The 25,285-nt window shown below is 36.8% G+C and overlaps 1 protein-coding gene across 9 annotated transcripts in view; it reads left to right on the top strand.

The window, feature by feature from the left end:
• The window catches only part of PCNX1 (pecanex 1), a 92,033-nt gene that overhangs the window by 48,005 nt on the left and 18,743 nt on the right, over positions 1 to 25,285 (top strand). For 7 of the 9 annotated variants that reach the window (XM_040602155.1, XM_040602153.1, XM_040602156.1 and 4 more), the window contains 18 exons: positions 864 to 1,081; positions 2,311 to 2,464; positions 3,233 to 3,265; positions 4,271 to 4,442; positions 7,949 to 8,059; positions 8,541 to 8,632; positions 9,863 to 9,972; positions 11,699 to 11,804; positions 13,540 to 13,632; positions 15,789 to 15,939; positions 17,861 to 18,002; positions 19,433 to 19,610; positions 19,998 to 20,106; positions 20,717 to 20,846; positions 21,936 to 21,994; positions 22,697 to 22,912; positions 23,495 to 23,748; positions 24,714 to 24,944. In XM_040602155.1, coding sequence (XP_040458089.1) covers positions 864 to 1,081; positions 2,311 to 2,464; positions 3,233 to 3,265; positions 4,271 to 4,442; positions 7,949 to 8,059; positions 8,541 to 8,632; positions 9,863 to 9,972; positions 11,699 to 11,804; positions 13,540 to 13,632; positions 15,789 to 15,939; positions 17,861 to 18,002; positions 19,433 to 19,610; positions 19,998 to 20,106; positions 20,717 to 20,846; positions 21,936 to 21,994; positions 22,697 to 22,912; positions 23,495 to 23,748; positions 24,714 to 24,944 — 2,559 coding nt within the window. The remainder of the gene's footprint in view (positions 1 to 863; positions 1,082 to 2,310; positions 2,465 to 3,232; positions 3,266 to 4,270; positions 4,443 to 7,948; positions 8,060 to 8,540; positions 8,633 to 9,862; positions 9,973 to 11,698; positions 11,805 to 13,539; positions 13,633 to 15,788; positions 15,940 to 17,860; positions 18,003 to 19,432; positions 19,611 to 19,997; positions 20,107 to 20,716; positions 20,847 to 21,935; positions 21,995 to 22,696; positions 22,913 to 23,494; positions 23,749 to 24,713; positions 24,945 to 25,285) is intronic. The other 2 variants (XM_040602157.1, XM_040602152.1) reach the window with 1 other exon arrangement.

Genomic DNA, 25,285 nt, shown 5'->3' with positions numbered 1-25,285 from the left:
GATAATTGTGAAAACCCTATAATTTTGTCACCTTTAGGTGACATACATATTTAAATTTTACTCTTTGCCTTATAAAGATTGCGAAGATATTTCATTAAATGGTCATTTGATGGTAATACTGTTTAAGAGTGAAGGGCAGTGCATTAAGATGTTTCTTGGCCTGTTAATGAAATCTATAAAGTGGATTAGATGACACATACTGTAGTAATTTGTCAACCTTGTGAGTACCCTCCTTCATGGTCGTTGGTATTAGTGTGATTTCAAGAGAATGCTGGAGTAGCAAGCTATAAAATAAGTGAGAAATACAGTCAGTCATAAATAGTACTTGACTAGTTAGGGCACAGTTTTTTTAAATTTGAGTATATTCTGAATGCAGTGAGTTTGAATTTGACCACTGATGCATGCGTATGTTGCTTTGTCATGCAAAACCAATCATTCAGCATGGGTATGCATGCAGATTAGCTAACTTTTAAGAAATGTGTTGTCATTTGTTTAAACTCAGAATTGGATTTTCTTGTAGTGTATGTTATTTCTGTTGACATATCAGTTTACTTGTCTTCAAATTTGAAGTTTTCAGAGTAAATGGGATAATGTGCTTGGAAGACACATTCATAATTCATTTGAAATAAGACATATGCTAAAATGCTGAACAGTTGTACGCAAGCTATTCTTGCAGCTGGTGATATTCATTTGCCATGCTAAGGACAGGAAGAGTAAGCAGAAGCCTGAGAACTGACAGTGTTTAACATTTAACCTCTGTAAAGTGAAACAGAGTAATTCTAGCAGTTTTCTCCAAAGCACTTTTCAGTGGAATACGGTGTTATAATAAAAATAAGCTTCTGTTAATACTGACTTTCTTTTAGCTTTCTCTTCCTCAGATCAGGTTGAACAGGCTGCTAACCATGGATACAGATCTGCTGGAGCAGCAAGATATTGACCTGAGCCCTGACCTTCAGGACCACATGCAACCTCAAGAGGAAGCAGCTCAAAAAGTCAAGCAGTACTATCGCTTTTGGATCCTGCCTAAGCTTTGGATTAGCATCAATTTTGATAGATTAACTCTCCTGGCTTTATTTGATAGGTGAGATCCTCATACATGACAAACATCAGAAAGTAAAGATTTAAAAAATGGTAACTAAACTGTGAGTAATAGAGATAGTTATCCTTACAGAATTGTACTTATTTATACTCTGAAAGATGAAAGGGTAATACAAAACAGTTTTTTCTAAAATAATAAAGGCTACTTTCCTTTTTCTCTGGCAGTGCCAAAAAGGAAAAACCCCAAACAACCCAACCTTCACTCTTCATGAGTGGGATGACAGTGTATTTGGTCAAGAGAAATTTGTTGCCAATATTTAAAGTTAGACAATAACTTTCTCCAAAAAACTGAAAGGGTCTAGAACCTGGTGCATACATTATTTCAGCAAATCGAGAGAATTTACCAGCTGTTTCAAAGCATTGTTCCAGAGGGTCATCTAATACTGTAACCAGGGATCCTCAAACTTTTTAAGCAGGGGGCCGGCGCGCGGGTGCAGTGGCAGGCAGCCATCTGCGGCTGCTTGGTTCCCCCCCAACCCACGGGGGGGGTGTCTGTAAATACCGGGGGCCGGATTGAGGACCCTGGGGGGCTGTATCCAGCCCGCGGGCCGTAGTTTGAGGACCCCTGCTGTAACCTGTTGTCGCTGCTGCATTTACCTAGTGGAATATAACTAAGGTGACTCGATGGTTATCAGCTTTTGGAGTTATTTAAATTTTAGTAGTGAACTTCCTTGAGATAAGCAATATACTAGTGATTCTGTCCGGGCGAAAATACTATTAATTCTGTTCCTAAGCACTGCCCGTATCACATGGAACTCTCTTTATTCACTTGGCATGTCTTAGCCAAGTGAGAGTATGTTTAGTTTCTTCAATACAAAATCATCAATGACAGATTATATACTGATAAACTTCATGCATATATTTCCTCACAGGCTTGTAACCATCATGTGTGGGTCTTGGTATAGATTTGTATTAAGGATCATGCTTCTGGATGAGCATTTGAATTATTTCTGAAGTTATCTTCTGCTGTTTAAAGTAAAATTCCACAAGATACTAATAGCTTTCAGCTATTACTGAAATCCTGCTAGCTCCTAGCTTTGCTAAAAGACAGTGTGCTGGTATAGTCAATGCTAGTTCAAATCTATTTTTAACTACTTTGCTACAACTCTTGTTAACTTCTGACCATAACTGTTCCCTTGCAGCTTTTTCTAGACATAGTTAGCTTTTAATTCTGTCCTTTTTTTTTTTTTTTTTTCCTCTCTTCTACTACAGGAATCGTGAGATCCTTGAAAACGTGTTAGCTGTCATCCTAGCTATTCTAGTTGCATTTCTGGGCTCTGTACTTCTTATAGAGGGCTTTTTCAAGGATATTTGGGTCTTCCAGTTCTGCCTGGTAATAGCCAGCTGTCAGTACTCGCTGTTGAAGGTATTTTAATTTTTATCTTTCCTTTTTATAAAAAATAGAAATAATTTCAGTTGGGTGTTGCAGGTTGGTTAAACTTTAAGGAAAAAACATGCGTATTATCATTTAAGAAGAAAGGAGTGAACTTCAGCTTCGTGGAAAGTTTCATAGATGGTCATACAAGGTCACTTCACTAGAATGGTTCTGTGTATGTTTGTTAAACAACCTTTTATTTGTTGTTCTCACACACTTCTTGTTTTCCCAAAGAGAAGCACATTCTTACTGGCTGAAAACAGCCAACAAACTAAACCTGGAGTTTTATTGTTTGGCTGGAGTTCTGGGGGTTTTATTTTCATTTTTAAGGTGGATACACCTCAATGCATTCATATTAAGCAATTATATCTAAGCATAATCTTAATCAGAATCCTAGATTTTATCAGACAGCTGTTAATGCTGTTTTTGTAATTTAAGAATAATTGTTTACTTCCTTAGGATTAGACTGTCGGGTTGGAAATCAGATTTAAAATTGAAGTGCATAACACAATTTGTGTTAAGGGTAAAAGTTTGAAAACAGTAATTTTTAGAAAACTTTGGCTATAGACATACTCTTTGAACATATTTTAAAGTTTAATACATTGTGTTATTTAAAGGATATAGAGTGGCTTGACAACTGTAGAATTAATTGTAGATATTATGAAAAGAACTTTAATCAAGAAGGGGTGTGTGTGTAGGAGGAGGTAAACACACTTATCTGTAGATTGGGTAACTCTGCTCTTTCTGTTTCGGTTTCAGAGTGTTCAGCCAGATTCTTCTTCCCCTCGACATGTAAGTCATGAGCATGTGCCAGTATACTAAGCTTGGGCTTGTAGAACTTCCACAGAGAACTGATCTGTTTAGTTTGATCTTTTAGCATTTCTCTTATTTGCCTTCATAAGGCAGAATAGGCTTAGGTTGTCGTTAGTGTGTGAGAAGGGAACTGACACTATCTCCCCTACTTTGTGTTTAGTAAATCATGTCCTCCTTGCTTTAAGCCTCTATGGCCTTTTGCTTTAGAGCCATATCCTGATAGGTTTTTGTATGAAATTTTAATATTCAAGCAATTATACTGAGAAGTATTCTTAATGTTGTAACTTGCTATACTGGTATGAACTGACACGGCTTTGACCTTCTATTCTGGTCTTGTAGGTCATTCAGTTGTCCAAGCATGCACACAGTCTTATTTTTTCACTCTGAGTATGCAGTGCTCTAGTGAGCATTAACATTTGAGCATGGAAATGTTAATGTGCTAGTGTTGCACAATGTGTGCATCTGCTAGATTGCCAAGACAAAATATTTATGTCCTAAATAAGGTATGAAAAAGCATTATTCCTCTGCAGCAAGTAATTCATATTACTTCAGGTAATAAGTTGTGTGTTTTAACGAACACACAAATACAGATATTTCTTTTTTTTTTTCCCCCAGCAGGAGCAGTATCTGAGTCATTTTAAACAACTTTAATTGCTTCTTTTTCATAATAAGGATACTCTATCTTGCTTATGAAGCCTAGTCAGTTTCTCTGGCATCTAGTATTGTAAGAGCCATATTTGAAAACTTAGTGGAGAATAAGGGTAACTGTATCTTAGTCTAACTTAATCTGTTGTGTCCTCATCATATCAAAGCCACACACACAAAAAAGACTTACTTAATGCAAGGTGATGCATTAAGAGGTTTATGAACAAAAAAATGTGCTAAGATGATTACATTATTTGATGAATAGTGATTAATGTTGGTTCTGAAATTATCTGTAACAGAAAAGTAACAATTACTTTTTCTGTGTTGTTTTTTAAACAGGGTCATAATCGTATCATAGCCTATAGTAGGCCTGTGTATTTCTGTTTATGTTGTGGTCTTATTTGGCTGTTGGATTATGGCAGCAGAAACATATCTACAACAAGATTCAGGTTGTATGGAATGGCTTTCACCAACCCATTGCTGCTGCTGTCAGCCAGGGACTTAGTTATAGGTGAGTGGCTTCTTCATGGATTTGTTTGTTTCACCACAGGAGAAATTTCCCCATGCCTGCCCCCACATCTCTTTATGACACTGTTTGCATCATCACCTTCTAAAATGGAGTTCGCTTAGATTCCTTTGGAAAGAGTAGTTTTAGCTTTGAAGTCTATGGGTAAAATTTCTCCCTCCTATCGCTCTGCTGTAACGAACTGCAGATAATCAACTAATACGGTGTTGTAGAAAGAAAATACTTTTAGCTTTTTAATTATCTAGTATCTTAGTCCTCATCCCTGGACCTTCTGTTCTTTCTTCTTAACTTGGACCCGGATATGCCACCCTGGCTTGGACCTAGCTGCTCAGGAGTTAAACGTTTTGATTCAGACGCTCTTGTACTCTCTAGAGGGGCTTGTGGCAAATGAGTAGGAGTTCTCTCAAATCATGTTGTTTGTGTTTAGTGATCAGGTTGAACAATAGAGACACAATTTTTAAAAAAACTATAGACAGATTAAATCTTATTTAGTGTGTCTCTTCTCATAACAGACATATCAGCAATACCAAAAATATAATTTTAGGCTGTATGAGATACTTCCATTGTATTCTGAGCAGCACAGTGTGTTCACAATAGTTCTTGCATTTTAACACTCACTCCACCCCCAAAAAAACCAACCTAAACCCACCACCTCAAAAAAAAAAAAAAAAAAGCCAAAACCCACATATACAAAAACCCAACAAAACTCTCTTTTACTTAAAAAAATTATAGAAAGTAGTAATAGCTGTGTAATCTCAGGCAAAGCCTATAGAAAGGAGAGAGAGAACGTAAACATCTGAAGACCATCTGATCATAGAAACTTTGTGCATATTCTTAAATGGAGCAGAGCTGTTTGGGTGATCCTCTCTGGGTTACCTCTTTGGAGGGGGAAGAAAATCTGTAAGGATTCATCTAAATTGAACACGCTTTCTCTTCAGTTGTACCAAAATATCTGTGCATGAAAGACTGCAGCAGTTAAGTGTTACGACTACAAGCCTCCAGTTTTTGGACAGTCTTCTAAGTAAAATGAAAACTTGAGTCTTAATTTGTATTTTTTTGTATACTTTATTAATAAAAATTAGTCAGGTATTTTAGTTTTTGTTAGTTTATTTTGGGAATATCCTGAATTTCATACCTAGTACTATTTCCCCCTTCAACTTTCTGCTGCTAAGTCTGTATTTAAATATCCAGAGGGAAAAGGTCAAAGCTGCTTATTTATGAACAGAGGGTTGTCCAGGAATTTACAAAGGTGCTTTTCTGCAGATTCTATGATCTATTTATGCACTGGCCTACTTCATTCCGTATCTGTGATGGAAAAAGAAGCTAAGACAGCAGACAGTTTTGACTTATTCAAGACATACATCCTGCTTCTTTTCCTCTGTCAATTTCAAAAGTCTTTTCTTCCCATTCCTATCACCTAGAGTCATTGCCATAATGTATACCCATAAGGTAGTACATAGATATATATAAAAGTGGTGTGTTGCATTGGGAAAGTGACCTACTTTTAAAAAGTTCTTAAGAGTGTTTTCCAGTTTTAAAGACATGCTGGCTTCTTCACCAGACCATGTCCATTCTGGAATTAGGTTTTGAAATGTCTTAGTTGAAGAGTTCTGAATGCTTTTTGATCCTTGTGTTTTACTGTTGTTCTTGGGTATTTTGCACCACCTTATGCGGTTTATATTTCTTAACAGTTCTATCAACAAAAAAATCAGATTGCCAGAACAGTTCTCACTGCTTAAAAAAAACCAAACCAAAATAACCTCCCCCCCTTAATGTTGATGAAGCACTATTTCAAAAAGCTTTGCGTGTATTGCAAAGCAAGCTGGCTGCTAGCAAACATACTTCATTAGCACAAAGTAAAAATCTCAGCTGCCTTTTTTCCCATTCCTGGGCATAGCTACTAGAACAACACAGGTGCAGGGCAAGGCAAACTTTGTGCTTAGATAACATAATCGCTTAATCGCTGTGCCCTTGCCAACAAACAAGTGAGGACTGGTATAAATTTATTTATGTATTTATTTTGTCTCCCACATGTTGGACTTCATCAATTGCTTTCAGTCTGCTCCATATTTATAACAGTTGCTTTCTGGTTTTGCCTAGGTGGTCCCCATTAGAGGCCAATTCTGTTATAGATGTCAAAAGCAATCAGAAACGTTGACTTTTTGCTGGACTACCCTTTATAAATTGTGTAGACCCCAATTTATTTTATAATTTTGTTTTCAGTGGACCCAAGATAGTTCAACTTCCAAGCCTTCATGAAACAGCTTCGTTAGCCTCCTATGTAGGCTTCCTTGAGTAATGATTTGAGATGAAGTTTTTACTTGAGAATTCTGAAAAATAGCTGCTCCCTAGTCTCATCTTTCCAAATTCGTATCAGTAAAAAGATGCAGACCTTATTGTTTTTCCCCAGCCCTGAACCTACATGTTTTTAAACAGCACTTAGTTATTTAACTTTACCAAGGAGTAGGAAAAACCCCTAGATTCTTAGTTGCTATCTCATGTAGACATTCTGATGTGATACCCTTTAGTATTCAACCATTCTGCGGATATAGTTAGAAACATAAAACTGAGAGTTGTGACTGTACAGGATACTTTAAAATTGGTTTCTTCTTTTGCTACCTGAAGCTACAAGTCGATGAGGTTATAGGAAATCCTCCCTAAACTGCTGGATCTTGTCTGCTAGGGTTATTTTCATGGTTTGATTCTTCTGTCACTCAGAACCTAGAACTTGTGATATGCTGCTGCTTGTAAATTACATCTGAACTACTTAGCAGCTGTGTAAATAGCTGTTATTTCTGCACCTTTTACTCCTTAAGATGGAAAGTGATAGGTACAGGTTGGTACATACCATTCTCTGTATTAAAATTAAGTGGTATTTGTTTATCTTTGCATCCTAAGTAGTGTAATTTGCAGAGGTTTTAATGGTTCATACAGTTACCTGTTTTCACATAAAAAAAAAAAGTCATTTAAGATCAGAACTCTTCAGGAGTAGTGTAGGAAAATGAGTGAAAGTGTCAGATGTTACTAGTGGCAAAAAACCTGGAGGTGAAATGCTTGGCTTCTCTTACATCAGTGTGGCTGGTGTTAGCTTGCTCCTGTAACTCCAGACAGGCAGTTAGGTTCAGATAAGCCTCATTTACAACGAGTGGAAACTTAAAAATCTTCTAATCTGTAAACGTTCTTGGCTGATCTTTCTAAATAAAAATGGAAAGCCTGAATTGGCCTGTGACCGTTTCTACATCGATTAAAATGGAAGTACAAGGTATCTTCTGACTGTTGGTCTATGTAACCTGTATATTCAGTCAGTTCTGAATCACTGAAGTAGAGATTTACATAATGACTATTTTCCTTAGAATTAAAAGTAGAAGTACTTCATAGATGTTGAGTTAAATGGTATGGGGGACACCCTAGAATTTAAACTGAATAGTACATTAACATGCTATGTTTTTCATATTCACCACTTTCAACTGTTGTTTTTTTTTTCTCCATAGTGTTTACACTATGTTTCCCTATAGTATTCTTCATTGGTCTCCTGCCTCAGGTGAATACATTTGTGATGTATCTCTGTGAACAGCTGGATATTCATGTCTTTGGTGGCAATGGTGAGTGTTGGTTTTTTATGTCAGTGGCAAAAACATGGTTAGGACCAGCCATCAGATTAGTAGGCTAGTTAAAAAATAATGATTTTACTATTTATTTATATTCCTACCCTATAAGCATAGAATACTAACTATATTTTCAGAAAGGCTAAGGGTCTTCTGATTGATTATTGAGAAATAGAATTACTGTTCTAGTAACTCTGTCAAAAAGTATACTTTCTTCCTTGACGGGTTTGTGTTGCAGTTGCTAACTATTCCCATGGTAATGCTGTTGAATAAATGAGCAGTAAATAAAGCCACAGAAATTGCTTTTTTTAAAAAATCATTTGTAGGGGAAAGTACAGGTAGTTGCTGTGGTTTGGATTATTTTTAATATCAAGTGTTGCAACTAGGGGGCTATTATCTTTATTAATCTGCAGTATTTTGTATTCTAACCTAATTACATAACACTACTAAATGCTTCTTTCTTTTCTATGATATTCAGCTACCACAAGCCTGCTTGCAGCACTTTACAGTTTTATCTGTAGTATTGTGGCAGTAGCGTTGTTGTATGGACTGTGCTATGGTGCCCTGAAGGTGAGCAAAATCTTAGACACAGCATATATTAATGTTTTGGGTTTTGTTCTCTGCTTCCTTGTATCTTAGATACTTAAATATGCAGAAAGTGAATTAAGAATGGAATATTAGTCTGGTTTGGTAGGGTTTTATGCATGCTCAGCTATGATGTCAGTAATGGAGATGCAGTGCAGGAACAAAGCAAATTTTTTTGATTTCAGAGGTTTATCATTGTGCCTGCACTAACAGGCAATTTTTATTGGCCAAAACCACATGATGTTTACCATCAGTTCCATTCTACATGTGGCTTGTTTCTAGCACAGTCTTCATGTATTGGTTTGTTAATCTCTCAAAATGGCTCATGTGAGTGTTTTTTCCAGTGCTGCAAACCAGAAAGTCTTTTCATATAAAGATTTAATTTGAAAAGAAACCAGGAAATAGCTTATAATGTCAAAGTAAAGATGTGTGCCTATGTAAAAAGTGGAGTTAGCTGGCAAAGGGAGGGGGAAAAACCCCCAAACCAACAGTGTTTTCTTGCTTGAAACACCTTTCTCTTTGAAAATAGTGTGGTTGGTTTTGTTGCTTTCAGGTGTTTGTCAATAATCAAATGCTCTCAGTTCACCGTTAATTGTAGCATGTGCACCTTCCAACTTGGAGTTGACTGACTTTTTTCCACTCTTCCACAGACGGTAAAAAGTTGCTAGAGGAAATACTCCCATGATGCCATTGACTGCAGAACATAATTAGCTTTCTCTGAATTTGTATGTTTGTCTCATTAGCCTTTTGTAAACACATCTGTTCAAGATAAACAAGCTTTAGCAAAGAATCAGTGTCTCATCTTTGTAGATCCTGTACAGATCATGAAAAGAAAGAGGACTACTGTTTTAATTGGAGTTCAGCACATGAGGAAAAAAAATAGTAAAAACATATGTAACTTTCAAAATTAAGAAGTTACTAATTGCAGCTCCAAGAACCTGTGGTCTCAAGGAATGCAGGAGATTATTCATAAGTTATGAAAACTGATGACTGCAGTGATTAAGAAGCTGTAGGCTTAAGGGATGTACACTGTGTTAGTTTCCAATTTCTGGTTAGACGTGTAAAATTGAACAATATTTTTGTACTGAAAGTCCTCTTTATGTGGAATTCTATCTTAATTTTTCCATTCTCTTACTATGATATACATAATTCTTATGTCAGATAAGTGTTACGTACTTTGTGTCCTTTTTATAAACACTTCATTTCTGTCTCCAGGATTCTTGGGATGGGCAGCATATTCCAGTTCTCTTCTCCATATTTTGTGGTTTGTTAGTGGCAATTTCGTATCATCTCAGCAGACAAAGTAGTGACCCTTCTGTACTTTTGTAAGTGATTCATTTGTGTTCTTTCTCCTAGGAGGAAGCAAGTCACAAGGGAACATTGTTTATAATGTTATATACTAGTACTGTTTGAACTGGTAGTCACCAGCATTAAAAAAAATAGTATGATATGTGTTCAGTAGTTAAAGAGAAATTCTTAAATTTTGCATCTAGTTCCCCCTCTAACAGCAGCCTTTCTTTGTGACTTCTGACCAATCTCTTATGTGCTGAAATTGATTTAACTGCCCATGTTCTCTAAAATGCCACTCAGGTGCCATCTTTCTGCTGGTGCATTTGTGCTGAACAGCCTGTATCCATTCTGTATTTAAAGAGGTGCTCAAAGCACAGTTTAAGCTGAAGCCCATGTGTGGATTTTTTTAACTGCTCTGCTCACTTAATTCATTACTGTGTTCTTATCTTGAATGTATGCTCAAAGTACTTGTTCAAATAATTTTATCTCAGATGCAAGACAATAAGGATCTGTTTTGGTGGTGAGTGTTCCCGTGTAGCGTGGGGAAATGTATTCATGTTGCTATTCTGAGTTGGAGTATTGATCTGATGATGAGAGTATTTCTGATGCAGTTAATAATTATGTGTGTAGAACAAAATAGTTCCAGTATGGTAAACACCTCCCACAAAGTAGCCAATAGAGGCTCAGTCATATACCTGAGTTAGAGCTTGAAGCTCAATATAAATCTAACCATAATTTTGGATGAATTTGATAAGTGGTAGCGTGGGGTAGATAATGAGGGGCCTATTCTGTCCACAGGGGAGATTAATGATTCGTGACTGTTCACACTGAAGGAAGATTTTTACCTTTGGGTTGACAACTAAACCTTGTTCTGTTTCTCTTAGTTCAGGTGACTTTACTCAGTTAGTGTGAGGTCCTTGTCCCTAGATACCTGTTCTTTTGTTCTTTCCAAGTACTATAGCCTGGATGCTTAGATTTGATGTGCAGGTTCACCTATTTAGACGGATGTGGCACAGTTAAGCATTGCAGTATGTAATTGTCTTTGAAGATCTAGGGCTCATTCTGTAGCGAGCTTCCTGTTGATAAAATCAAATAATACATATTTCTGTACCACATAACGTATTGTAAGAAAAATCACATTGAGGGTTTGCAGGACACTCTTTGGTAGGACTGCTGCATATGGTCTTCTAAAAGCTTGGGTCTAAGTTTTTTGGCCTTTAGTACCAGAAAGATCTGCGAAGACTTTAGTAGTTTGGTTAGCACAACTAAATCATGAATTAATCAGGGTAGTGTAGTTGGTTTTGGTTTTGTTGGGATTTTTTTTTTTCTGTTACTGTTGAGGTTTGAACTAAACCAAGGAGTTCTTGGTGTTCTAGTTGGTGTTGACAAATAGACAACTAAACTTTGCACCAAGTTACGTTGCTGTTACTTATGAACTAAAGTTTTGTTTCATGGGTACTAAGAACTCCACTTTGAATTAAGGGTTTTTTCAGTTACTTGTCTTGGTACTGGAGAAACTGCTATTTGAACATCTGACTACTCACCTTTTAATAAGGTGGTCATTGTCTGCAACCAGAGAACTAATTCTTGTATAAAGTTGAGATCTCATCTTTGTAAATTTGCTCAGCCATGTGAAAACACTAATAAGCCAAGATTACTTTTTCTTCTAATCAACTTATAATAGAACTTTTGATTTTGTTATTCTTTTAAAACCACATTGAACAATACATGCTTTTCAGTGGGTTCCTTTTTGTCTTTAAGCTCTTTAGTGCAATCAAAATTTTTTCCTAATTCTGAAGACAAAAACCCCGAGGATCCTCTTTCTGAAGTAAAAGATCCTTTACCCGAAAAGCTTAGAAATTCTGTGGTAAGTAGGCTTTTAAATTTTTTTAATGAAATCTAAACATTTACTTTATGTTGGTTTGTATAGCATCAGTTTGGATCTTACTTAATTCAAACACTTGTTGATTATCATGATGTTGATTAGAATGGATACTGGAGTGTTTCCTTTAAATATGGAGATGAACCAATGTACTATATTAAGAGTATAATGCTTATATTGCAATTTAAGTTATTTAAAAGGAGGCATGTGTGAGAATTAGAATTCCCAAGTGTGAATTCAGTGAAGTATCATGGAGGATTTTCTTTTAGCTCGTCGATAATATGATACTTGCTTTTGTACTAAAGTTAGTGGGAAAGAGTTAATAGTACCAAAATTATATTAACTCTGTTTCTATAATTGTGAGCAAGAGATTTGTGCGTGCTGTTCAGAAGCAGAAGATAAAACTGGTGGAAAGCATTGTGGGTTTTTTTGTGGTTTGTCTGGTGTTTGTTTTTTTTCTTTAAAGAGCAGGTGTAACCGGTTCCATTTATTTTAGCACATACTTTGAATTTTTAGTACAAATTCACTCTTAAGTATTTATGCAAATAGTAATATTTAAACATTTTTCACATGGTGGAGCAGTAAGTAAAGACTTTACGCAGCTTAGTATATTTAACTTGTACAAAAGAAGGTTGAACCTTGTGTAGGGCTTGGCTGTAGGAGACTAACAGTATAGATGGATTTCTCCTAGTACATCAGCCACAAGTGTTAATAGGGTGCAGTGTATGGAAACTGCAAGTAGATATTTAGTGCAGAGACTGCAGTTCTTCTACCACTTAACAGGAGAGAATGACCGTAGGAGCTGCAAGTTCCTCTTTAGCTCTCAAACTGTGTTGTTAGTCACCAAAGGGAGAGGGGAGCTAAGGGTTATGATATATTCTTTCTTTTACTGTTTTTTAAATCAGGACTTAGTGATTATTTTTTTTTAAAAAAAAAGCTGTATCTCAAGAAGTTAAGACCTTGCAGCAATAGCTGCTGTGTGTAATTATTTGGCAGATTTTGGAGTGGATAAGATCTTTTGATTTTCAGAGTTGAAAATATTAATGCTGTATTTACAGAGTGGGAACAGGTGTAAACTTGGGAGACTCCAAGTTGTAGTGACCCTAAGTACGTATTGCCCCCTTGTGACTACATCAGGCATTACTCATTTTGTTGTTTTTTTGCCCATTATTAACAGCTTGGCTTCATTTTTTTTTTAGGAGTAATGGAAAATTCAGACTTGTTCTTCATGGTCATTCCAAAGCTATCCTTTACCCTTCTGTAAAGGAGGTGGGAAAATGGTTAGAGACCAGTTGTTCCACCTGGTTGTTAGCTCTGTCTAGACAGCTGTTTTCCAGAGCTCTATTAATTGCTCCATAGTCTAAGCAATTCTTAGATCCTAAAGGGGAAATTTGGTTAGCCCTTCATGCTCTTTCATCAGTGCTGTATGGGGGTCCTTATAAACACTCACAGTCCAGAATGAGAGAGTGTGAATACATTGTGTAGATTAATTTCTCCTACCCTACTTTGGGTACGTGTCTTTGCACTTAACTCATTTGAAATAATGCTCTTAGCCGTAAGATTTGTCTTGTGAAATTGATAGCTTCAATGGAAGTAATGAACACTGGCATAACTTGAAAATCTTTGATCAGTCTCAGTGTTACTGCTGATGGGAATTAAGAATCTGAAGAGGACAACAAAATCTGGTATTTTCTAAAATTATTTTGTTTTGACTCCCCAGAGTGAACGATTGCAATCTGACCTGATTGTGTGTATAGTCATTGGTATACTCTATTTTGCAATTCACGTCAGTACAGTATTTACAGTTTTACAGGTAAGCGTTCCATCATGTTTCCCATTTGTCTTCTATATACAAATACTCTAATGTTATATAAGGCTTACTCTGGTAGTGCACCGGGTCTCCTGACTACTTTTAGATGGTCTTTTAAATATATAGTGTGGCAAGTACATGACCAAGTATCTTCATATTCCAGTTTTATGTGCTCAAAAGCTCTTCTTCCCCTGCTCTTTCCCAGTTTCTTCTTACATTCTGGACTTGTTTGGTCTCTGACACAAAATACCCTCTTTTGCTTTATTTATCTCAGTTAAATAGTGTCAGGATGTCATGGTTTAACCCCAGCCAGCAACTAAGCACCACACTACCATTCGCTTACTTCCCTGCCATGCCCCTGCAGTGGGATGGGGTGGAGAACAGGGAAAAAGGTTACAGTTGGGGTTGAGATAAGAACAACTTAATAAATAAAATAAGGGAAAATATAATAACAATTGTAATGAAAAGGAGAGAGGAATAAAATCCCCAAGGGGGAAAATACAAACAAGTGATGCACAGTACAGCTGCTCACCAACTGCTGACCAGTGCCCAGCCAGTCCCTGAGCAGGGATTGCCTGACCCTGGCCAATCACCCCAGTTTATATACTCAGCATGATGTTCTATGGTATGGAATATCCTTTTGGCTGGTATGTGTCAGCTGTCCTAGCTGTGTGCCCCTGCAGTTTTTTGTGCCCCTGCAACCTTCCTGCTGGCAGGGCCTAAACAACAGGAGAGTCCTTGACTTTGTACAAACATTACTTAGCAACAAGTAACCGCATCCATGTGCTATTAGCAGCATTCTCATACTAATTCCAAAACACAGCGTTGTACCAGCTACTGAGAAGAAAACTGACTTTGTCCCAGGCAAAACTAGGACACGGGATCATTTGGAAGTAAGGAAAAAATGAAACAATTTAAAAAATTAAGAAGGTTTGATTCTTAAGGTTCAGCCCCTCAGTCTTTGATTCAGCAGTTGCATGCTAGTGTGGCTGTAGACTGTAGCATACAGGAGTACTCCTTTACTGGAATGGTTAATTACAAGACTTCAAATAGTGTTTGAGTTTCAAGTTTTTTAATTGTTAGTCTAGCTAATATTACTGCTTTGGACACTTCTAATGTGTTTATAGGGCTCCTGCTTGATGATGATGACATGGGACCAGATCCTGTGCTTAATTTTATCTAAGTCATTTGCCTGAAGAGCTGGAGTTACTGAATTTCTTGGTTTTGCATTCCTGTAATGGAACCATTGTTTAGCTTGTGAATAGCCATATGTCAGGCAAATGAAAGTTTCTTGCACGTGTTTGAGAAGGATTTTGCTTTTCTGCTGCCGCCTGAAGTTAAAGAAAGAAACTAATTTTCAAAAGCATTATGTATCTAGGTAGCTTCAGGTTTTCAGGCGCAGTACGTAAGCAGGTGTACTAGGGTTTTTTCCGTAAGGAAAACTTCTCTTCTGTTGTATGGCTGGACTTCAACACTCCTTTCGAATGTTGCTTTCTCCCAAGTTTGAGAAACTTGGCAGTATGCTCTTCACCAGCTGTATAGTTCAATGGGCTTAGGATTCACAGAATTTCTGAATCAAGAGCTTATAACAATGTAATACAATCCTAATTTTGCTATGACATACCTAGAAATTTTTGAGAAATTTTTAATGTATAAAAGTCTTACTGTGAAATCCAGTCTTCATGGCATGTTAATTTAATAGTATTTTGTGACTTCTGTGAGCTTGGTCTTGGTGGTAGGCTTCTGATCCACCTGCTTCTCAACAGAATATAAGATTAATGATTAGTTTTTCCTTATGCTTATACCCCCTTTTATCCAGGGGATGAAAATCTAAATTAGACTCAGCCTTTAGAGGATAATAGTTTCATAATTTATAAAATACAGGTGGGTCAGAAGCAATGGACTACGAAGAAAGATTGGTGTACTATTTCTACTTTAAAATACTTTTCAACTTAGTGAAAAATTATTAGAAATAGATGATTTATTCTCTCACAGGCATTTCTTGTTTGATCTTAAAGTTGGTAGTAAAGCTTCTCATGAAAAAATTGACAGCTTACTATTACAGGAGTACTTGCCTAAATTATGGAAAAGGCATTGCATTATTAGTGATTATTTTGTTTATAAAACACAAACCTTAATTTCTTCAACTCTTCTTTCAGCCTATTTTAAGTTATGTTCTCTATGCATTGGTGGGTACGGTAGGCTTTGTGACCCATTATGTTCTGCCTCAACTCCGAAAGCAACTTCCTTGGCATTGCTTTTCTCACCCGCTGCTGAAAACCAAGGAATATTATCAGTTTGAAGTCCGAAGTAAGTATAATTCATGGCACTTTTTTCAATTTGCTGTAGTTGCTGACCAACTTGTGTTACCCATTGATATGCTTAACCTCTTTTCTGTATTATTCATTATTAAATGGAGTATTTAATGACATCTAATTTAAGAGTCATAGTTTCTCGGTTCCTCATGCTTTGATTCCACAACATGTTATGTATCTCTTAACTAGTAATGGTAACATTCTCTCAGAGCAGTTCTGTTAAAACAATCTTCAAAATCTTAAGTTGCAAATGATTGCCATCATAACTTTTTTATGAAGGTAGAGTGTGTTTCACTAGCTATTTCTTCAAGTTAGGAGTTTTCAAATGTATTAGAGGATTAGGTATGTTGAATACTGTCAGAGATTCCATCTTGGCATGGATTTGAGTCTTAATGGTAGTGTTGACATGTTTCAACAACAGAAGGCAGTGCAAGCAGCCTGCTGATGGAAAAACACACTAAGGAACCAGTTTTGCTAATGGATCCACATAGACGTTCACTTGCACTTTGTGTTGAAGTCTAAATTTCCATGAAAGCTTTCCCTGGAGGCTGCAGAAAATACGTATTTAGTTATACTGCTGATCAGTTTTCCAGTATGAATAAACACAGCAGTAGATTGTGGGGTCTCCACTATTGTAACATTTTTATTGTTAACAGCAAGCTTAAGAAATTTCTATCAAAAGTGTCTTAGAAACAACTGAAGCTATTTTGTTTTGTCTCTTCAGTTTTCAAGGTAAGACAGTAACGGAAAGGAAGTGAGCATTCTGCTGCTTTCAGGAGCATAGAACTATCAGAATTGATTTGCAAACTTGCTACCTTTGTAGCGGTTATGCAGTGTGGTGTTTTCACTGATGTCTAAATTGTGGGCTTTTTTTCAGTGTTTGGGTATACTGATGGATAAATATGAGTAGTAATTCCAATATGATGCCAAACACTATTTGGAGAAAGAAGTGAAAAATGCAATTGTATGCCTTAGATTTTTTTTTTTAATCTGCATAACTAGAGAAGCTACAGTCGGTGACCTTTTGTGGTTACCAACTTCAGCATTTCCATGTGTAGGAATATTATCAGGAAAGATGAAAGTCATATCCAGTAATGCTAAATATAAGTTTGTAGTTTCTCCTAGTTTGGTCCTTGTAACTTCTTAAGGAGAATTCATGCCGTGTCAATGACTAAGAGTCCTTATGGCTTCTGTTGTAGAAAAGGAACTCCTGATTTTGCTGGGGCTCATTCAGTCATTCATAGCAATGAAGAGGTGTGGGCCTTTTTCTAGGCTCTTTCAAGTATTCCTCTAACCCATTATGCATGCAGCAATGTTTAACATAACCTTTGAGATAGGTTCTTCCAGCTGTATCTGTGCTGCCTTGTAAAATAAATTTTCTCATTATTCTCATTTGTATTATTTTGAAACTTCAATCCTATTATGTATTTTGTCATTATTGTAGAAGTGTGAAAAGTTCTTAAGTCTCAGATGTTTATGTTGACAGGCTATGTATGCTATTCTGTATTGTAAAGTCATAAACCAGAAATCTTTCCGTTTGAATATAGTTGGAAAACATTATTTTGCATGAGGTAAAACGTGTTATGTCAAACAGCTTCATCAGTATCGGTGCTGAAATTACTGATGAGGTGGCAAGCCAATTTGTTTCCTGCTACGTGCAGTAAGCAAATGGCTTGCAAACTGTTGTATCATAACATGTTTTATATAGATGTGTATCAGTGCAAAAACTACTGGGGCTACCAACAGTTGCTTAGAAAGAGCTTCTCTTTATTTCAGTTAAATAAAACCATGAAAGTCTATTATGAGAGTACAGTTAGTATTTGGCTCCACACATTACTTGGATCAAGACTTATTCTGTTAGCTGCGTTTGATGTGACAGTGCAATCTGATTATTTCTTCTTAACATATCTTGATAGATGCTGCACATGTTATGTGGTTTGAGAAACTTCACATTTGGCTCCTTTTTGTAGAGAAGAATGTTATCTATCCACTGATAGTCCTCAATGAGCTTAGTAGCAGCGCTAAGAATATTGCTAGTCCAAAGAAACTGGATACTGAGTAAGTAGAAAAGTCTATCAAGTAATCCCAGTATGTCTGCTGTAGTGGGAAATTAAATAGTTCTGGCCTTGTTGGGAAGACAGTTATTGCCATTGCCTTAAAACTAAGGCAAGGAATAAAGTTTTTTTCCTTATTTGAAAGCTCTTACAGAACCAAGTCATTTTGACTTAAACTGAATGAGTATTGCAGTGTTAACTAGGAACCCCCATGGAGATAAATCATTCAATTCATAGCATATATTATAAAGACTGCAGTTTGCAGAATTATCTAGTAATGTGATATCAGAATTTACTTGTTGATCTTCAGAGCCTATAATGTGATTATCTGGCCTGCAAGGTCAAAATAGTGACAATATGTTCTGGTATTTTGTCAGGTGTAAACTTAAGTCTTGTGTAATATGTCCTGAGTTGGTGTGCCAGCTTGCAACCCCTCTGCAGCTTTCTGCTCTCATTAAGGAGTTCCCTAGGCTTTCCAGCCCCCAAGTATAATCTGTATCCAGATGGAATTGCACATTGCCTCTTAAATTTAGCCTTAGTTATAATCCTTTGAGCGGTGTATCTGTCTCAGCAAATGAGTTCAGCAATAGGCCCTTCATTTTTTGCCTTCAAGAACAGTGACTAGGTGGCTTTCTGTGATTTGAAGTTCTGTTGATTTAGAACAGAAGGGCTGTAGAGAAAATAAATATTGAAACAAAATGAAATATGTATTTGGGGTGTGGTTTGGATTTTTTGGGCTGTGGGTTTGGTTTTTTTGAAGTTTAATAATCCCTGGATCTAGTAAGTTCTTGCTTTTGGGTTTATTATGCTTGTCATTACAAGACCTTTGGGAGGAATATTGCTGTTACACTACTTTAATGTTATTTTTATAACCCTTTAATCTGTCACAGTGATATTCTTTTTCAGAAATAATAAGTAAGTTTATCATTAAGTTGTGGTTCCTCCAGTATAAGCTAGAGCAGTATAGTCATGCAGGAAATAATGATAATGCAATGTTTATTAACATCCTCTTGCTGATGAATCCAGAGCACTTCTAGCAGCTCAGTGTTCGTAACCTAAATTAAAAACCAGGTTAGTTCTGTTCAGAGTACAAAGATATTTCTTTTTTTTTGTTGTTGTTGATTTTTGTTAGCAAGGCTCTTACAAATAGTTCTAATTCTTGAACACTGATTGGCTTGAGAATACTGATGGAAAGACCTGGATAGTAACCTTTAAAAAAATTTGAAATCTGAAGTAGTCTTTAAAAAACAAACAAACAAAATAACCACCACCAAACAAAAACACACACAAACCCTGCCCAACTCTAAAAACAAACCCAAATCTAAACCCTATGTTTGAAGAGATTGGCATTGCATGACAGCAACAATTTAGGTGATCTTTAAACCCCTTTTGGACAGCAGATAAGTAACTGTTTTGTGTGAATTTCTTGTACAGGTTGGGTGCTTTAATGATCACCATAGCTGGCTTGAAGTTACTGCGTTCATCATTCAGTAGCCCAACGTGCCAGTATGTCACTGTTATTTTCACAGTGCTCTTCTTTACTTTTGATTACAAAAGTTTTACTGAGACCATGCTGCTAGATCTCTTCTTCATGTCCATACTCTTCAGCAAGGTAACTTTAACTCTATTTCTAGGTATTTCAGGTCATCCAAAAGGGAAAACAGATAGTCCTAACTGATAGGTAATCTTGCAGGTCATCGGTCCTATTGGTACTGTAATCAATATGCTATAAGACAGCTAAGACTTATCCTTCCCGAAGCAGTTATGTTTGCTTGAGAAAGCACATGTAACTTGCTAAGCATCTTGAGTTTCTGTTAGCAGAGCAAGGAAATGCATATTATGTTACTTGCTTCATTGTTGCATCCTTTTTGTAAGTCTCAAGGCTTCTGTTAGACCAGTAAGAACTCTGGTGACCAGTAAATTCCTCAGGATATTTGTGTACTGCAAAACATGCTGATTCTGACAAATCACTAAATTTTTCTTCTTTTTCTTCCTGTAGCTTTGGGAACTCTTTTATAAATTGAGGTTTGTGTATACCTACATTGCTCCTTGGCAGATCACATGGGGATCTGCCTTCCATGCTTTTGCCCAGCCCTTTGCTGTGCCACGTATCCTTTGAAAATACAGACTTTTTCCTGAAGTCATGTACTTATAACTTCTGAACGTTGCATTATAATGGATTATGTATTATGGGTTGAATCTACTGAACAAACAGGTTTGTCTAGTGAGTATTTATGAAAAACTGCACACTCTTCTGCCTTGCTACAGTGCTATTAATTGTACAGTATCAGATAGGGTAAGAATAGAATCCTGACATAAGAATCATAGAGCAGGAGTTACTTAATTCTGAAAGTGACACAGCTTTTCTTCTGACAGTCATTCCCTTTTTTCAACTGTCATGGTGATTTTAGTTCTTGAGTTTTTGCATTTTAAGCTTCTGTAGACTAGTTTGAATGGACCATTGAGTTAGTATTCTCTGTAGAAATTTGAGAAAGCGAATGACTACCATGTCTAGTGCCAAATTTTCACTCACTTCTGTTTTTAAAAACAAAAATAATATCCTTATTGCTGGAGGTACTGTAAAGATACTTTGCATAAAAATTCTTTGAGCTCTTGTTTTGCTCTTAACTGGTGTTGCTGTCTATTTTGGGTACTATCACAGAAGCCTGAAGAGAAAGCAGTTGTTCCTTTGTTTTCCTTAATGCAGTTATCATAAAGATTCTGCAATGTTGTTTGTCCAAGCAGCTGTGTCAGCTTTCTTCTCTACTCCACTGAATCCTTTTCTGGGAAGTGCAATATTCATCACTTCATATGCCAGGCCTGTCAAATTCTGGGAAAGAGACTACAAGTAGGTGAAATAAGACCTTGAAAGTTTGTCCTTTGTTTTTAATAATGTAGCTATGGCTAGATGTGCTGGTTTGGTTTTTTTGTTGTATGTTTAGGGTTTTTTGGTTTTTTTCCTGCAAGTGCTGCTATTTTTTTCCCCAGAGAAAACTAGCACTGCAAGTTTTCAGTGAACTTGTTTCTGAAAAACTGTAGCAGCTGTTTTTTATACTAGCAACATTTGCTTTATCTTAGTAAGTAATTTCTACTTAGAGCTATGCCATTCTGGTAATTGTTTTGAATATAAAAATTACGGTATTGTAATGTGCAATTTTAATCAGAAAATGAATTGATACACAGAAAGATTTTGAGGGGACAGTTTGTAACTATATTTGACCTATGTTCATTATTGCTTCATATCCTGTCACAGTTAAAACTGGCTAACCTCAATATAAAAATATTTAAAGTAAATCTTTATCAGGGTGGGACCGGTAGTAAAAGATTTTTCATGTTGGATTATACCTTTCTGTCATTTATTTCTCTGAAGTCTGCTGTTGCTGATGGAGTATCAGACCATTAAAATGTTAGATAAACAGCACAGATAGTTCTGGTATTTCTGGAGAATTAATTTTTCATTTCACTACTTTATTGCTGTTTTTTCCTTCTAACACTTGGACAGTTTAAATACAATGTTCCAAATCTTACATTAGAGTGTTAAAGTTGTAACTTCAGCCAATGAAATAATAATTTTCTGAAAATTGCCCTTTCAGTAAAGTCTACTGGAATGTTAGCTGTGCTGATGTAATTGGTTTTAAGTTTACTTGTGGCAAAGTTTTATGGTATCTATCAAAAATGTATATGCTTACATCTAAAGTTAAAGGTCATTCTATGGACAAACTTTATTAGATATTGGATTATAGTGCTGTTACAGACAGGAAATACTTTTATGTATGAGAAGAACAGCACATTTGCATATAAAATAAATTTAAAGTAACTTTATGAAATTATTTCACTGTGATTATTTTTTTTACAATGTTTATTCTGTTAGTAGTTCCTTCCCTTCAATTTTCTTACAGTAATACATTGTATGAAGTATGCTTTATTTTATTTTCAGCACAAAGCGTGTGGATCACTCAAATACAAGACTGGCTTCGCAGCTGGATCGAAATCCAGGTAGCTTTCCTTAGTCTGATTTTAATGGTTTCCTTTTTTGGAGGGGAAGAGTTTGGATAGTGCTTTCTTTTTCAAATGTAAATGGCTTTCACAGGATTTTTGTAGGATTTATGATCAGTTTGCCCTCTGATCTTCTCCTGCCTTCCTGTTGTTCTGTCTAGTGTTTTCTCCTCCATAATCTCCTGCTTTATTCTTTAGTCTCTCCTATAAGCTTTTTTGTTTTCCCCCTTACCTTTGTGTGTGCCTGCTTTACTACTTTATAATTAGAGTATGCATTAAGCTGTTTTGCTTTTCACTCTTAAGTAATTGAAAAAAGCCAAATGCTCTTTGAAGGTGTCTCAATGTCATGGTGATGAGATCAGTACAACAGTCATTACTGAGATGCTTCTGTGCTCATTTGCTTTTGTGCGTCATTACGTGGAATACATTCGTTGGAGATGTGTGAGTGGAACTGAGGGAATATTTTGGAAAATGGAGTGACTAAGAAGGGAAAAAAATTGGTCAAAAATACTAGATGTCACTTACCACTCATTTGGAATAGTTGTTCCTTAAAAAAAAAAAAAAAAAGAGGTTGTGGGGCATGGAGAATGACCTTGAAACAATGTTGCTGTTAAATTGTAGGATTTAATGTGAAATAATTGACATTCAAGCTTGATGATTTTCTGTGGGTTCAGATAATAATCCAAATCCAATCTTCTGCAGGTTCAGATGATAACAACCTGAATTCAATCTTCTATGAACATTTAACCCGTTCCCTTCAGCACAGCCTGTGTGGTGACTTGCTTTTGGGTCGGTGGGGAAACTATAGTACTGGGGACTGCTTCATCCTAGCCTCTGACTACCTCAATGCACTAGTACACCTTATAGAGATAGGAAATGGCTTGGTCACCTTCCAGCTGAGAGGGCTTGAATTCAGAGGTGAGTATGTTACACTTCCTTAACTGTCTCTACTAAAAAGTGGACTTCTGCTTTAGAAACTTTTAAGGTTTTTTCAGTTCCATCCTGAAAATTGCTTTGAAAATGGGCCATAGGGCCTCTTTATGCCCCTGTCACTTGTGAGGAAAACTAGCTTGCTCTAGCAGGGTTCACGCCAAGTCTTTCTTCCCACTTTAGTGCAACATGGCTACCGTAATTGAGTCTTAAGGGACATGTAACTAAAACGTGATCTACAGTGATAAATTAAGCCAGGGGGCCGGCGCACGGATGCAGTGGCAGGCAGCCATCTGCAGCTGCTTGGTTTCCCCCCCAACCCCCGGGGGGGGGTGTCTGTAAATACCGGGGGCCGGATTGAGGACACTGGGGGGCTGTGTCCGGCCCGCGGGCTGTAGTTTGAGGACTGCTGAATTAAGTTATCCAAATCTTTTGTGTTCATTGGCAGATAGTTCACTTGGTGTTACAGAAATGTAGTTGGAGATGGGTTGGGTTCTAAACACTTAAACACAAGATAACATTAAAGCAATTGTAAAAAGCGTCCAACTCTTTCCTCTGTTTTCTACTAAGGAACTTATTGCCAGCAACGAGAAGTAGAGGCCATCACTGAAGGTGTAGAGGAAGATGAAGGCTTTTGTTGCTGTGAACCAGGCCACCTTCCTCACATGCTTTCCTTTAATGCTGCCTTTGGGCAGCGTTGGCTGGCTTGGGAAGTGCTTGTGACAAAGTATGTTCTGGAGGGTTACAGCATCACTGACAACAGTGCGGCTTCCATGCTTCAAGTCTTTGATCTCCGTAAAATTCTCACCACTTACTATGTGAAGGTATGATTCAGATCAGTACAGTCCTTGGGGGGAGGTAGGCTGGATTACATCTGGGAACTGCTTAATGCCTTGAACTTCTAATGCCTTTCATGCAAGGAATACTATAGATGTATGAACACCCTTGTCAACGAAGGGTAGTTTGCTGTACTGATGGTTACTTGATACTCTGGTGCATGAGCAGGACAATGACCCTGTAGTTGAGAACAGAGAGAGGACACCTTCCTGCTGAAGCTGGAGTAGAAGTTTGGAAGCTTTTACCCAGATGCAATAGCTGTGTTGTAAATGAAAAGTTAAATAAACTGTGTTTCTCTTGGAGAAAGCCAAGCTGCTTCAGTCTTTTAAAAGCTGTCCAAACCTATCTTTGTTTTTAAATAAAATAATAAAGAAAAAAGCCTTCAAACCCTCCCCTGTAGTTGTAAGAGGACTCTAGGCCTTGGAACCCTTCAGATACATCAGTTTCATAATTGGGATCTTTCATAAGCTTCGTAAGTTTCATAACCCTCTTTTAGACAGCTGAAAATTTCCAGGTTGAAATACTTTCAAGATACTTATTCACACACATGTGCAAGTTGTGCTCCCCGAACACAGGGATGTTAAACTGTCTTGTCTCTTATCTAGCATTTTAATTCTTTAGAAACTCAATATCTAAGCCTCCATGTTAACTAGATAAAAATTTCTATGTATTTGTTCGGGTTTTGAAAAATTAGTGAGCTCTGTCTTACCCTTTTTTCTTTTCCTTATTCCTGCAGTACATACTTCAGAAATCTTGACAGTTTTTGAAAAATGTGCATGTATACAAACCCACGTATGTGTTCTGTGCAAATGTTTTGCATCTGTGAGCTAAATAAATGGTACTGTATATCAGTTTCCTTCATTACCAGGAAAATAATGCAAATGAATACAAACAAGTGAGATTGCTGACTTGTTGCAATACTGACTCATGCCTTTAACTACTGCTGTTTCAGGGAATCATCTATTATGTCACAACATCCCCCAAGCTAGAGGAATGGTTGGCAAATGAGACGATGCAGGAAGGACTGCGGTTGTGCACAGACCGCAATTATGTTGATGTAGACCCAACATTTAACCCCAATATCGATGAGGATTATGACCACCGTCTAGCAGGGATCTCGAGAGAGAGTTTCTGTATGATCTATTTGAACTGGATAGAATATTGCTGTTCTCGCAGAGAAAAGGTAAGGAGGACATGTGAGGAAAGCAGTTTACCATTCTAGGATGGCCTCATTTTTTTTTTCTCCCTGTTGGTTTGCCTTACAGGCTGGTTTAATACTGATTTCTAAAATAGATTTGTAATTGAAATATGATTTTGTAGTTACTGCTTTTGATCTTCTGCTCCTGAGATGTGAATTTAAACAAATTCTGTAAGTAGTGTATGATCTAACCTGTTTAGTAATCAATGTTCATTTACTGGCCTAAATGAATCAGTAGAATCTTAGTCAGATACGTATCTACATACAGAAGGGTGTGTTTATAGAATTGAAGTTTTGTGCTTAGATGCTAGGGCTTACAAATCAGC

Source organism: Falco naumanni, chromosome 7 (assembly GCF_017639655.2).
Source record: "Falco naumanni isolate bFalNau1 chromosome 7, bFalNau1.pat, whole genome shotgun sequence".
Classification (NCBI taxonomy): Eukaryota; Metazoa; Chordata; class Aves; order Falconiformes; family Falconidae; genus Falco; species Falco naumanni.
This window is presented reverse-complemented; position numbering and strand designations above follow the sequence as displayed.